General features: G+C 33.8%; 1 protein-coding gene across 4 annotated transcripts in view; it reads left to right on the top strand.

The window, feature by feature from the left end:
* Positions 1 to 15,480, top strand: part of MAP4K3 (mitogen-activated protein kinase kinase kinase kinase 3) — a 123,553-nt gene that overhangs the window by 75,072 nt on the left and 33,001 nt on the right. For 3 of the 4 annotated variants that reach the window (XM_087823500.1, XM_087823501.1, XM_087823504.1), the window contains 4 exons: positions 1,156 to 1,214; positions 2,486 to 2,548; positions 10,327 to 10,385; positions 15,281 to 15,319. In XM_087823500.1, the coding sequence (XP_087679626.1) occupies positions 1,156 to 1,214; positions 2,486 to 2,548; positions 10,327 to 10,385; positions 15,281 to 15,319 (220 nt within the window). The remainder of the gene's footprint in view (positions 1 to 1,155; positions 1,215 to 2,485; positions 2,549 to 10,326; positions 10,386 to 15,280; positions 15,320 to 15,480) is intronic. The other variant, XM_087823503.1, reaches the window with a different exon arrangement.

Below are 15,480 nucleotides of genomic sequence, written 5' to 3'. Positions count from 1 at the left end.
AATTGTAAAAGTGATTATACTTTGAAATCTCACTCATTTGCCTACCTTGATTGAGAATTGCTGTTTTAGCTGAAACTAGTTGAACTGTAATATATTTGTGACTTTTCCCTTTTTTTTTTAATGTGTTATATTTGTCCCTTTGGTTTTATCTCAGTGTCTTGCATGCTTTAGTCAGGTTATAAAAGCAAATAATGATAATGAGATGTAGAAATTAAGGTAAAGAAAATGAAACTTCAATATATTATAACAGCAAGGAAAAAGATTAATGTAGTAGAGTTAACTTATGTCTGCCCTAGCTACTTTTTATACTTTAGCTAAAGTAGTGTATTTATTTATTGTTGTATAACAAATTATCCCAAAATTTAGCAGCTTAAAATAATATAGGCATTTATTATTTCACAACTATTCTGAGGCTCAGGGATCCAGGACAACTTAGCTGGGTGGTCCTGGCTCAGGGTTTGTCATGAAGTTACATTCAGAATATCAGCTGAGGCTGCAGTCATTTGAAGGCTTGAGTAGGCTAGAGGATTTGCTTCCAAGGTTACTCACATAACTGAAGTTAGAGGCTTCAATTTTTTGCCATGTAGCCTCTCCTTAGGACTGCTCACAGCATGACTTCCTCCCGGGCTAGTGATGCAACAGAGAGAGCCCAAGACAGAAGCCTTATCTTGGAGGTGATGTGCTATCACTCTATCCTGTTTGTTTGGTCATGTAGACCAACCCTGGGGTTGTGGGAAGGGACTACGTAAGTTTATGAACACCAGGAGACAGGACTCATTAGAGGCCATCTTGCAGGCTCGCTTCCAAAAGTACTCTGCCTCAATTGCTGTCTGCGCACCTCAGTCCTCAGTTAAGATTGACTCTATTTTATGCTGGGTCACAATGAAGTAGCAGGTTAATCCTGACTAAGGTATACCTAATTTTGCTAATCTTTTTTTACTATGGAAAATGCCTATTATTAACAGATTAAGTTTTAACAGCTTACACTTTCTTGGACTTTTTCTGGCTAACACATTCTTTATTTAAATCTTTGGATTGTGATTAATGTATGGTAGATAGTAAAATTCAATGTGTTTTGCCATGGAGTAACTTTTAAAATTAATATATCATTAAGAATATAGAAACAGATCATGGCTTTACTTTTTTCTTTTTTAGTTGGCCAAGTAAAATTTGATCCACCCTTAAGGAAGGAGACAGAACCACATCATGAACTTGTAAGTAGTGTAGTCTTAGAATGTTAACACTGAAAGTAAATGTTTTAATTAGTCTTTATGATATATTGGAACTGACTTAAAAAGCTAGTTAATATTTTCGAAAGCATTTGGGGAAATAAAAAGGTAAGTCATTCTGAAATTCAGCATAAATAAATCTGTGTTGCTGAGATTGAATATTTTCAAAATTATTTAGGAGAAACTTACTAGTTTACCATTCTCTCATTTAATGTTTTTAATGCTGGCTCTTTTTTTCATTCTTTTTCAGTTTTTGAGTAGCTTTTGTGTATGTATTTATTAGGATAAATGCCACAGTTTTAAACAAAAATGTTGGATCAATAAAGGCCCATCTTCTCACTAAATTTATGGGCAGCTTTTTAAAAGTATAAGCCAGTTTTTTAAACATCAGAGTAGAGTCACATCTGATTGAAATGCTAAAGCTCAGGAGAGACTAGGCATACATAGTAGATCAAGTTTGTCATTCATTTAAGGCTTGCTAACTGTATGAACTTTCTTTTCATGATTCTTTTTTGTTAATGTTTTATACTTCTTTCCAGATATATGATAATGTATTAGATGTAGTCTTAGAAGCAAAATGGTTTCCAAATATTTGAGATGTTACTATTCTATGGAAAAACAAAACATGAGAATTAAAAAATAAACAGAATTAATCCTAATGCAGTTACTTTACCAGAGCGCCAGATTATGTAACCTTTTTTTTCTATTTAATAATGAGAAGAAAGTAACTGTTAATAAGTACTAAGGGTCGAAGTGGGAACTTTTCTTCTTAAATTTAATACTCAGTTTAACCCACTTGACTAAAGGCATACAGAGGAAGTATTTAGCCTTTAACTTTTGGAATTATTCTGATTCACTATACCAGCATGGAGGAAAGGAATGTTAAAGAAAATGCTTAAAGTGATCATATTATAATACTGAAGCCTGACATTTATGTAGAGGACGGAGGTTAAGCAGAAACAGTAGTCATGATGTTTATAAATGCTAATTGTATTTTGTTAAGGCAGTTTATTTGCTTTCTCTTTTTCAGTTGGCCGTTGCATGTATTTAAATTTTATGCTAATTTAGTAACTGCGTTATAGAGCAACTTTGTTGCAGTGTTGTTTTTTTAGAAGCTCTTTAATATTTGACTTTGCATTTGCCTTAACAAAATTATGTTAGCAGGACTTACTTCAGTTAAGAAAGTTTCCCTTTGTGAATTTGTGGCTTTTAGTCTGAGTGTAAATAACTTGGGTTTCTTGGTCTCTGCTAAACAGCCCGACAGTGATGGTTTTTTGGACAGTTCAGAAGAAATATACTACACTGCAAGATCTAATCTGGTATTTCTCATCTTCTGATTTTCTTTGTCAGCACTGTTTTAGTCTTAATTGTTTGTTTTATTTTTTTTTATCAAACATTCTGTCCAATTTTAATGAACCAATTTAAGCATTGTTTTATAAGATCTTGCTATATTAAAGATTATAGCAGTTTTTTCCATAACAAGTTAAATAAATATCTACTCATATATTAAAATGTTATAATAAAAAATAAAAATATTTTTCTTTTTTATGAAAAACATTTCATTTTCTGACTCAAATATTTTTTTTATTATATTTTCCTATAACTATGTCCAGTTTTAACGTGACTTGTTTTAATGAACTAGGAACCATCCATATATATACACATAACTATTCATATATATAAAACTATTTATATATTGCATATATTATGTGTATATATATTTCTTTAAGAAATAATTTACCCCTAATTAATAAAGAAATCAGTTTTAGGTGAAATTGTAGCTTGATAGCATTATGTAATATCCATCTTTCTCAGGCCAAACTTTGGGTTATGAAGGCTCCTTGAAATTATAAATATTAAGACTATCTTACCATTAGGTAAGAAAAGATGGGACATTAACCCTGGTGAACATTAAATAAATAATACTTTTAATAGTTGCTATTAAGTAAATAGTTCTTTCTACTTCTGTAGCTGGCCAGGGCCCCAGGTTGCCTTTATATATACTTCTAGATTTCACTTTTCTGCCTTTTCAGTGGAATTTTCCTTATCTTTCCATCCTCTCAGCTTCAGTAACATAACCTCTTTCAATTCTGGTTGATTTAGATGATGCTTAACATAAATTCTTAAATCCGTGCCCTGTAACATTTGTAGAACATAAAAGAGATTTTAGACATAATTTCTCTTTTAGGAAGTTGCTGTCTTGATGAACAAAGAATACTTGCACACACAAAAAATTTAAAAAATACTTGCACATATAAACTGCTAGCCATGCCACAAAATATGTAGTGAATTGCCCAAACTGCCAGGTGGTAATTGTTGATGAGGACAGGCTAACATATAATTGGTACAGTAGAGAAGTAGAAAAACTTTTGGGTTAATGTGGCTTATTTGGCCTCTGAGAGGCACTAAGACTGGTTTCAGTATTGTGTAGGAACCATTATAAATTCTTCAGGATGAAAATGGAGATACGTGTATACCTTCTGTGTTTCGTGGGAATTAATGTAGAGACAGTTATTGGCACAGACCACAGTTTTGAGAGATGGCTAATGAAGAGCCAAAATTATGAAATGGTCATACTACTAGTGGGATTAGCTCAAAAGAGGGAAATGAAGTAATCAAAGAGGAAATGATAGATGAAACCATGAGATTTCATGTGTTCCCCAGCTAGGTCTGAATAAAGAGAGTGTAGAAAACTGGTTATCACTATGGGTAATGCCTGTATTTCACAGTCAAAGGCAGAACCAACATTGGAGGTGGGGAAGAAGCACTTGAAAAGCTAGAAGAATCAGTAGATGCAGTCACAAAAGAAAGATACATCTGGTGCCCAAACAGATCAAAAAATGTGAGGATTGAGAATTCACCATCCCAGGAAGCAAGTGAGGAGGAATTTCTTAAGAAAACACTATCAGTGATTTCTAGATTGAAAAATTCTCCAGAATTGGACGTAAGTAGGCTAGGATGGCAGTTAGTGAAATTTGTTGTGGAAATAAAAGATTACAGAATCAAAAGCTTAAATCAGTATTCTCCAGAAAAGACAATTACAACACCAGAAACATAGTACCTTAGAGTTAAAATATTCTCTTCTGTAGCCTGGTAACTTGAATTAGTTATCATGGCTCTCGGTTCCCTAGAACTAGCCCCACTCCAAATAATCAGGAATTTCTTATGATAGAGGGAGCACTTGACGGGGTCTGTGACAGGAGGGCATTAGGGACAGATAACTTGTGGTGGAAGAGGGGGTGAATGAAATATTTGTCAGATCCTGTCATTTATAAAAATCCAGCTTAAAAAGCTCACTTCTAATGATAATAAAAGCTAACAGTTACTAGAAGTTTCTATATGCCACGCATTATTCTAAACATTTTAAGTACATTAACTTATGTCTTACAAATGAAAGAATTTAAGGTGCAAAGAAGCTGAAATTGTTCTTGCTACTCAGCTAAATAATAGAGCTGGGATTTGACTTAAGCAGCCTGGCTCAGCAATTCACACCTGAACCACTCTACTATGTTGCTTCTACTCAACATATCAGTATTTTGTTTTCTACTGTTCGTGCTCTCTCTCTTTTTAGTCAACATATATGTTCATAGTTATTTTTTATTGTGATAAAGTATACGTAGAATTGACCATTGTGACCATTTTTAAGTGTACAGTCCAGGGCATTAAGTACATTTGTATTGTTGTGCAACCATGACCACTGTGGGTCTCCAAAACGTTTTCATCTTCCAAACTACAGCTCCATACCCAGTAAACGGTAACGCTCATTCCCTCTTGCCCGCAGACCCTGGCAACCATCCTTCTGTTTTCTGTCTCTGAATTTTTCTGTACTCCAGTTACCTCATATAATTGGAATCATACAATGATTGGCTCACGTCATGACTGGCTCACTTTACTTAGCATAATGTCATAACATCTTCAAGATTCATCCATGTTGTAGCATTTGTCAGAATTTCCTCTTTCAGACTAAATATTTCACTGTACATATAGATCACATTTTGTTTTTTCATTGACCCATCATCGGCACAAGTTGCTTCCACCTTTTGGCTACTGTGAATAATGCTGCTGTGAACATGGGCGTACAGATATCTGTCATGTCTGCTTTCAGTTCTCCTAGGTGTAAACTAGATTGGGAATTGCTGGATCATACGTTAATCCCATGTTCCACATTTGCGGAACAGCCATACTATTTTCTGTAGCAGCTGCATCATTTGACCACCAGCAGTGCACAAGGGTTCCAATTTCTCTGCATCTATGAACACTTGTTATTTTCTGGCTGGGGAAAGGGAGGTTTTTGTTCTTGTTTTTTAAGTAATAGCCATCCTAAGGGGTTGGACTTATCTTTAGTTATTTCAGTCCCCTCATTTCATCAGTGCTAAAATTTTTGCACTGTGAACAAGCTTTTGTCTCTTACAAATACTTGTTACTGGCCACTAGAAGCCACAAGAACCCAAAATGTCTGGCTGTCATCTTAGTATGCAGTTGCCACCAAGATGACGGCCCGAGGTCTTTTAGGACCCAGAAAAAAAACATTTACTCCCTTATAAAGAGCTTGCTGCCTAAAAGTTTCGTGTCATCAGTGATTTCTGGTTGTTTTAAGTACCAAGTGTGTTTATTTTATGATTTTATAAATGAATTTTGAATATAACACCTCAATTTTCATTAGTACAGAAAAACAGAGCTTGATTTTTAGGATTGTTAGTAAGTAAAAAAGGGTCTTTAAATTTTGAAAGATGCCCAAGTTGAAAACAAAAACAAAAAGATCCATTATGATGTGATAATTAAGTAGTAAGAGTTTTGCTCATAACCATACATATCTGTTCAGCTGATGCTAATTTTTTTTTAATTTGCCTAGTTTTACTGTATATTTTGGCCCATATACCAATGAAAAATGTATCTACAATTAATTGTATGTAAAACACTATGTTAATTGCTATGGAGGAACATTAGTACTAACATAATTATTACTCTGAAGAAGCAGTATACCTGAGAAAGTAAAAATAAAATATTTAAATTAGAATTAAAAACATGTTAGGAAGATACAACCAATTGATTGTTATCAATAAATATAACAAAAGTACTTAAAATTTATTCCTGAATTAGGTCAAAATTGAATAAAGTCTTTAAAGTTGTGTTTATTCTGGAAAAGAGTAAATGCCAACTTCGTTTATTTTAAATCTGTTAAGCTATTATAAAATTTATGTTGTGTGGTCACTTTTCTTATCTACTGTGTTGTTATTTTTCTTATCTACTATTGCAGACAATTTCTAAGGAGGCCTCATTTCGTAATTGCTCAATGATAGGACATTTTCCAGAGTGTCAAACCTAACCTGCTGATACTCATTTCCAAGCTTGCCGTATAAAAGTTGTGTTACTCAGTCTCCTTAAGTCTTCTGCTTTCATTAGTCAGAATACCTGCTTGATCAGTTAGTGCAGGGGTGGGGAACCTATTTTCTGCCAAGGACCATTTGGATATTTATAGCATCATTCTCGAGCCATACAAAATTATAAACTTAAAAATTAGCTATGAAAAAAGCTCCTAGATTTATTGAATTTCAAGTCCCGCCTGCCGTTGCCTTAGCAGGGCCAGACCAATTGATTTCTCCAGTCGGTCATTTGTGGCCCTCAGGCCGGACGTTCCCCACCCTAGTTAGTGTTCTGACTCCTGCTTTTCTGGGAAATAAAAAAAATCTTTTTTAATTATCCAGGATCCAGTCCCTTTTTACTTCTGTAAGTTATCTACCACATTAAAAGCTACCTAATGCCCGGCCGGGCGTGGCTCAGCAGTTGAGCATCGACCTAGGATCCAGGAGATCATGGTTCGATTTCCGGTCAGGGCTACATGCCCGGGTTGCGGGCTCCATCCTTAGCCGGGGGCGTGCAGGAGGCAGCTGATCAATGACTCTCTCATCATTGATGTTTCTCTCTCTCTTCGCCCTCACCCTTCTTCTCTCTGAAGTCAATAAAGATACATTTTAAAAATAAAAGGTACCTATTTTACTGGTACCATAATTTTCTCTTTTTTTTTAATGCAGAAAAAAAATTTTTTCCTGTTCTGCTGTTCTTTCTCTTTTGTGTTTTTTTGTAAACAGCTGTATCAATTCTATTAACTTCCTGCTGTTTTCTCATCAGGTATAAACTTTGTAATCTCCTGAGGGTGGTTAAAAAAACAACACAATAATAAGATATTTTTGATCGTATATTTTCTTTTTCCAGTGTTTGAGTCACATCCTTTATTCTTTTTTAGTTCTTTCGGGTACCATGTTTTCTTAGAGACTTTATCCTAGGTTTAGAGTCCAGCTGGTGTGCCTCAGTGGTTTAGCGTCTCCTCCTGAACCAGATCATCACAATTGAATTCCTGGTCAGGGTATAGAAATACTCCCCATTCATTAAAATGAACAACAGAATTTAGAACTTTGTGACTCAGAAGGCTATTTTAATTGAGCCAGGTAGACCATCTTACATTTTTGTGTAAGTGTTCAGGTTGAATCTGTACTAGGCTATTGCATGTTTTCAGTCCATGTTGTTACTTACTGGACTTTACTGTGTTGTTAAGTACTATCATTCACTAATAAGTTGATGCCTGATTTATGCAACTAATATTTTTATGTGTATCCTGGCTTGTTCAAATGTATTCTTATTTAAGCTTATCTATGCTATGTTTTACTCATCTAGGGTATATTTTGAGTGCTTTTCCAAGTATAATTTTGGTAGCAAAATTATAGGTGTTTGAGTTGAGCATTTTCTGTTACAAAATAGCTTCCAAGTCCTTCTAAAATGGGTTTTAGATCAATTTTTCTTACTTAGACTGCCCTAAAGATACATAACTTTGCCCAGGTTTCACATTTTTGTCTTTCCTTTTTATTTCTTTTCATTTTTCTTGTCTGATTTACTGTCTGAATTCCTGCCATATAATAATAGGTGCTTGGTAAGTAAGAGCTGAATTAAATGAGATTAGATACTTATTAGAAGGACTTAGTGTAATTCTTTTACTTGATGACATGCCTCACACATTGTTTATATTTCATGTTTGCTAAAACATAACATAACTTGATTTACAGAGAAGGAATTAATAAAGAATAAGCCCCTTTCAACCTTAGCTTTCCTGATAGGGCTTCACTCATGGCCACATTTAATCACTAGATTTGAATCTGTCTGCAGCTTCTCTCCAGCCTGAAGGATGTTAGTTATTTTAGACTCTTCTCTTACCTTCTTAAGTACACTAGTTTTCTCAATTGATTTTTTAAAAATTATTATCAACCTGGTAATTCTTACATCTGTGCTTAAGAAACAGAAGCTATGGCCACTCTGCACAAATACATGCTTTTGGAAGCTGTCCTTTGATTAAAGGTTTAAGAGATTATTGGCTAAAGAGGTTGCTGGTCTGGTAGAGGGCCCAATTATCTACACCCGAAGAAAACAAACGTGAATTAGAAAGTGAATTCTTTTAAGATAGTACTTCTCTTTACTGAATATCAACATTTCAAAGTTCCATATAAAGTCATCAACACTTAAATTATTCATCATAATAATTGTGTGACAGTCTTATGATAATAGTGATTTTATTCTAGTAAGATGTAGTATAAATTAAAGAGAATAGGTATCCCTTTTCATTAGAATTTTGTGTGATACCAGTGTGACACTTGGCTGATATTTTTTGTTTATGATGTTATCTTTTCTCTCACTGGTAAGAGTATTACTGTGCATGGAAGAACACAAGCATTGAAGAAGACAGAATTTGAGCTTTGTCTAAACCAGGATTTAGATTTGGATGTCAATCAGATATTTTTTTGACAGGTGCTGTAATACTTAAATGTTGAAGTGCGTTTCACTTAAATGTAATGTATTGCTCAGAATCCTTTTAGAATTCTAGGCTTAGGAGCGTTGTGACCTAGAATTATTTTCGTGTCTATTAACGAGGCTGAAGTGTTAGTTACCTATTTATGGAAAAATAACCAAATGGCATTTGAAGAAGCATTTACTTGGGGCCCAGCATTGTGCTGGACCCTGAGCGTAGGGAAGAAAGATGGATTTAGCAATTTCCCTTTGTTTGAGGAGCTCACAGCCTGGCGAGTATCTTTATAGAATTGTAAATAAGTTAGTTAAAATGCAGAGTAAGTGCCGGGGGAGAAGTTAGTGTTAAATGCAGTGGAGACTTGGAGAAGGCTGCAGCTGTCTTCCTGCACAGTCTTGGAAGGCTGCTTGCTCCAAGGAGGTAACTTTCGTGTTAAGTCCTGACACTATATTGTAAAATTAAAAGCACTGTAAGTGCAGTATATTCCAGTAAAAATAGAATTCATTTGAAATATTACATAGTCCCCCTTTATTATTAAAATAGAGCTTGAGATACAGTGGCTTTAAGAGGGGAGAAAAGGAACTACTTTCCATTGTTGTTGGAAAGCACATTTTTTTGGTCTCAAGAAGGTGTTTGAGTCGAGCACATATACATATATTGTTTGTCCCTTTAAATTTCAGTTCTCAGCTCTGTAATGAGCAGCATTTAGTGGGAATGTTTAAATAGTTGAGGAACTGCCTTAGTAATACTGAAGTTTTGCTACTTATACTTAACTCTAAAAATATATTAAAAGTCCTGACTTACAATTTATAATCGCTTGTAAGTCCATATATATAATTCACTTTAAAAGAGCACCCTACTTTATTTCTTTAAAAAATTATTACTCCTTGCATGAAGCAGCAGTAGAAACAGTGAGTGATGAATGTGCTTACCCAGGGCAGCTCTGACACTGAGACAGACCCAGATTTTTGTTGCTTGTTCTCTTCTGTAATCGTTTTTGCTTCATTATAGCTTGAAAACAAATACTTTATTTGAATTTTTTCTTTCTAAAAGCTGACTTTACAAATGTTAATTACAGTAGTAATAACCTTAAATGAAACTTGCATATATTCTCTAAATGAGTTCCCAGAAAAATACTGAACCTGTCTTTTATTGTTGGAAGTCCTACCACGCCTTCTTTTTAAGAACATAGAGCAATACAGATTTATTTGAAGTCTGGGGTTTCTCTTTTAAAACTAACATATTACTGTATCATGATTTGTGATATACTACTATTTTATTAAATATTTTGTTTTGTACTCTTAGGATCTACAACTAGAATATGGACAAGGACACCAAGGTAGTTACTTTTTAGGTACAAACAAGTAAGTAAAGTTCTTTTAAAATTAAATTTAAATTCAGGAGTAATTTCATTGCCTTAAAATATTATATTTTAATAATTATGGTAATAAGTAATCACAGTACTAAAAATAGCTAATGAATATATTATATAATATATTTTTAACTTTATTTTACTGCTACTGTGCTAATCACTTAATCAATAATTGTTATAATGAGGACAGTCACCTTAAATTTTTCACATCAAGCTACTTTGTAGATCTTACTTGTTCCCTGGAGAAAAACTAAGTATATTCCAACCAAAGATAAATCTGTATTTGAGCAGTTTATTTCTTTTATTTGTAAAGTTGGCCTGTTTATTCCGTACAAAACTTGCTTTGGTATGTCTCTTAGATGTGTTGGCCTCTGAAAACATCTGGAATTATTCACACTCTAGAAATCTTAACTTTTTAGCTGGTAAGAGTCTTTTAAAAAGTGAACAGTAGTTAAAATGTGTCTAAAGTCTTCAAAGGTTATTCATGCAAGAATAAATCCAGCATTTATTCAAGGCCTACTCTATACCACACACTTGTCTAGGTGGTAGAGCACAGTAATGAAAGGGCAGTTTACAAGACGTAACAGTTCCATAGGCCCGAGTTAGCAAGATGCGGAGACAGGACTCTGCTATTCGCCATAGATTCTGTTATTGTCCTCCCAGCCCTTCTACCCTCCCCAAATAAAATGGTTTGATTCCCCCGTGCCCCAAAAAGCTAATTTATAGGTTGTATTTAAGTTGCCAAAATCTAGCTATGTAGATATTTTGATAATCAGAACAAATTAAAAATAATTTCAATTACATTAGAGAGTTGAGACACCCTTATTTTTTTTTAATTTATCTTTATTGTTGAAAGAATTACAGATGTTCTCTTTTTTTCCCATTGACCCATTCAACACTCCACACTGCCCCCGTGCCCCAGGTCTTCACCACACTATTGTCTGTGTCCGTGGGTTATGCATATAAGTTCTTTGATTAATCACTTCCCACCCACCCCTTCTCTCTGAGATTCATCAGTCTGTTCCATGCTTCTATGTCTCTGGATCTATTTTATTAGCTTATTTTGTTCTTTAGATTCCACATATGAGTGACAAACAGTGACTAAAGAGAAGTAGCTCAGGTTTAGTAATTATAGTGCAAAATCATGTCTCTGTTTTTTTATAAACAAATCATTTAAATATGTTTTTCAACACGAGAAAGGGCTTTGAATGACAGCCTAGAGAAATGCCTTAGTTTTTATTTAAACTGAACTTCATTTAAGTACTCTGAGGTGGGTTTTTTTAAAAATTATTATTAGTAACCTACTTATATTTCCTAAAATGGAAAATAAGTTTGAAATTTTCCTGGTAGAAAAATGAAATTCTATCTAAGTAATAACTTATTGCTATTTATGGTTTGTCCTAATCAGTCGATGGGCAACAAAGGAAAGTTTGTCTCATAGTGAGTTTGCAAATGAAAAATTCACATATTTTTTTATGTCGTTTTGTGTAAATTTGGGGCCACTAGTTTTAAGGCCCTCATTAGCAAATTTTGATATATTTTAAGAGACTAGATAATTTGAGAAAGTATTTCATGTACCTTTTATGGATTCATTTTAAATATAATGTTAAATGACATAGTTGCAAATATATATATATATATGGCCCATCTCTAAATGCTTTTCCAGAATCCTTAGTTCCCATTTTTTTATTTTAAACTATTAGACATTTTCATAGTATATGGTTACTTTGGCTAGGTAAAATGTTAATAATTTGCCCAACCTTCATTTTTTTTGATTAATTGGATCCCTGCTTAAGGAACTGTATTCTATATAATGAATCACTGGCAAGGTAGGTTCGCCAAAAATTTGACCTTTGGCTGTGTTTTGTGTACAGGTATATACATACATGTGACATGAGCATGGATGTAGCACTTCTCTTACTGTACTGATATGTCTGCTTTATTCTTGTGACTAGGCAGTGTTTTAAACACAGGATTTCCTGCTTTCTCCATAGGTGATCAGGCAGACAGATTTCCATTTATGGGTTTCTACCTATTACGGACCATGCAGGAACCATATATAAGATAGTAGTAGTTATTTTTAAATAAATGCATATGTATTTTGACTTACTGGGTGGTTTTCTTTTGCATTCTATTATTATTGGGGCCAACTTTTCTGACCATTTAAAACCAACAAAATATTATTTTTAAGGAAAGCTCTAAATTATTTTTTAGAAGAATCCCAGTGGACTAGTGAATAGTGACACTTTTTATTGTATAGCACCCAGTCTTGATGATTAAGTCAGCATCACATTTTTCTCCTGTGCTCTCAAGATACAGTATTGACTGTAAATAGACTTTTTAGCAGATCTAGCCATGTTGTATTTTTTCTTTTGTAAAGCCTGACAGCAAATCATATTCATACTTTTCACTAATACTTAATGTCTTCTTTAACTTTATTAATTAAAAGAGTCTTAACACATAGTAGAAGACTTGCAAGTAAATGAATAAAAAATATATATGGGTCTCTAGCCATAGACTAGCTGCTTTCTCATGTTCTCTTATTCAGCCTTTCTCTTTTACACACAGTAACTGAAAATAAACTATGCTTAAATTTTCCTCTTAATTATCCTCAAATCCTAGTATTCCTTACTGGAAAAAGAAATTTCAAAAAATATTGTCAGATGATCAGGAAAATATTTCTCTTTTCACATCTTCTAAAATGATATAAAAGCTCACTGTATAGTTCAAAGATTTATGTTTAATTTAATAAAATAGTTTAAAGCAGCACTGCTTAAATTTTTAGTCTCAGGATCCCATTATAGCATTAAAATATTATTGAGGACTCCATTGAGTTTTTGTTTATATAGGTTATAACTGTCAATATTTATATTATTAGAAACTTAAACGGAGAACTTTTCAAACTATTTATTTAAAATAGTAATATACTCATTACATGGTATCATAAATAACATTTTCTGGGCACCACAATTTTTTTGTTATTAAGGACCAGTTCAAATGCCACCTCTATGGTGCCTCTCTTCTAATACCACTTCATTCTTCTCACAAGAGTTACAAGCAGCAAATAATTGCAAGAAGAGGCTTTACATAGGTCAGTGTAATACAGCAAACTTGTTTTGAGGCCCACTAACAACATTTTTTATGAAGAATAGCTATTTTTTCTGAAATAAAATATTAGTAAGATAAGTGCATTGTTTGATATTGTTTGCAAATCTCCTTAATATCTGGCTTAATAGAAAACAGCTGGTTTCTCCTGTCTGCTGCTAATCTGTTGTAATATGCTCCTTATAGTCTGGAAAACTCTAGAGTTCCATTCTCAGTGAAAGAGTAAGAGTGGGAAGGTAAATATGTTCGTATTGTGAAAGTAGTTTTGACCTTGTAGACCTCCTGTAGGAGACTGAGACCCTCCAGACCACATTTTGAGATTACTGGTTTAAAGAAATGTTTAATTAATAATAATAAAGAAAACACTGATTGAATACTGTGTCCTAATTTACTATTCTAAGCATTTTACCTATATTATTCATTCATTAAATTCATTATGTCTTCAGATATATAAACATTTTGACATGAAATACTGTTATAAGTCCCATTTTACCGATATGTAAACTGAAGCGTAAAAATCAAAGTAACTTATTGAAGGCCACATAGCTTACAGTGGCAGAGGCAGGAGTCAGAGTCAGGCTGTCTTTGCTTGACAACTGGTCCTCATTTTGCTGAACTGCCTTTTGGCAGAGAAGCCCCAGCCCCCCCTAGTGGTAGCCTAGAAGGACTTTGTGAGTAAGGCAATACATTGACTAAAGCACCTCAATTTTTTTTATCTTCAAAGATTTAGAACTCTGTTGTTTTTAATACTTAGATCGTTATTAAGCTGGCCTAATTAAAATTTGATGGCTAAAATAATATTCAATTAATTGCTGTACTAGCTAACTGTACCTTTCAGTTTCTCTGGTTATATGTTTTGATAATTCTAAGGGCAGTTTTTTTCCATATATATATATATATGGGGAAAATGATCAGAAGGTACTACCTTACAGCTTTTGAGGAGAATAAATTTTCTGCTGAATACTTTTACCTTAGTGACCATATTTCTCTCTATCCCGTTAGTTTTAAGAAGGCAATTGAGTTTTTTTGCTTGAAAAGTGCAGTACAGGGGTATGCTGCATGAACTTGCAGTGAAAAGACCTAAGGGACTTTGGGAATGCGATGAGTTCTCTCTTCCATTCCTGAATATTGGAGTTTTAAAAATTGCTCTTAATGATGAAATCCTCGCACCTGGTCTGATACAGGCTTAGTCTCCCAAAAGTGTAAATGTGTTTGCCAGTCCACCACTGGAGAACAGAGGCTTCAGGTAAGTGAGTGTCTTCTGTGGAAGCAGAGTGCTACTACATTCATGTATTCACATCACATGCATGCATGCTTTTGCAGAGAGAGCCAACATGTTGACTTTCATTTCGTAGGATTGCCTGAGAGCATGATTTTTTTAAAAGTGTGTCACCTTCCTTATTTTAAGAAAAAGAAAATGTAATTTCAGGTGTCAGGTAAATATTCCTGGTAAATTTGAATCCTGGAAGCCCCTATGACCCTGCAATTATTGTTTTGTCAGTCCTATTGTGACATTTCGTGGGGTGTTGTCCTCTGTTTGAATTGGTACTTTTCAGTAAACATTAGGATTTTTTTGCTCATTTAAAATACATATATAAAGACATTAACAACAGAAAATAGAGATAGTTCATTAAATATAACTTGATGTTTTATGCTATAGAGATGATCAGTGTAGCAAATTTCTAGTAAATCATAAAGTAAAAATGTATGGATAAGGTTAAAGCGATAAAGACATATACTTATTGCTTACTTAATTCACATTACTTTTTTTTTTCTTTTAAGGAGTCTTCTGAAGTCTGTTGAAGAAGAATTACATCAGCGGTAATTTTACTTTTTAATTAAGCTTAAAATACTTGTCACAGATGAGTGAAGTCTGTGTGTCCCCCTCTGTCATGGAGCCTTAAGATCATTTTGTTGTTGTTGTTTTAATTCTGAATTCTGTAAAGATGTAGAAGTCTTGCAGTAGCCCCTCCTGCATTTTC

The sequence above is a fragment of the Miniopterus natalensis genome, chromosome 13 (genome assembly GCF_054644295.1).
Source record: "Miniopterus natalensis isolate mMinNat1 chromosome 13, mMinNat1.hap1, whole genome shotgun sequence".
Classification (NCBI taxonomy): domain Eukaryota; kingdom Metazoa; phylum Chordata; class Mammalia; order Chiroptera; family Miniopteridae; genus Miniopterus; species Miniopterus natalensis.
This window is presented reverse-complemented; position numbering and strand designations above follow the sequence as displayed.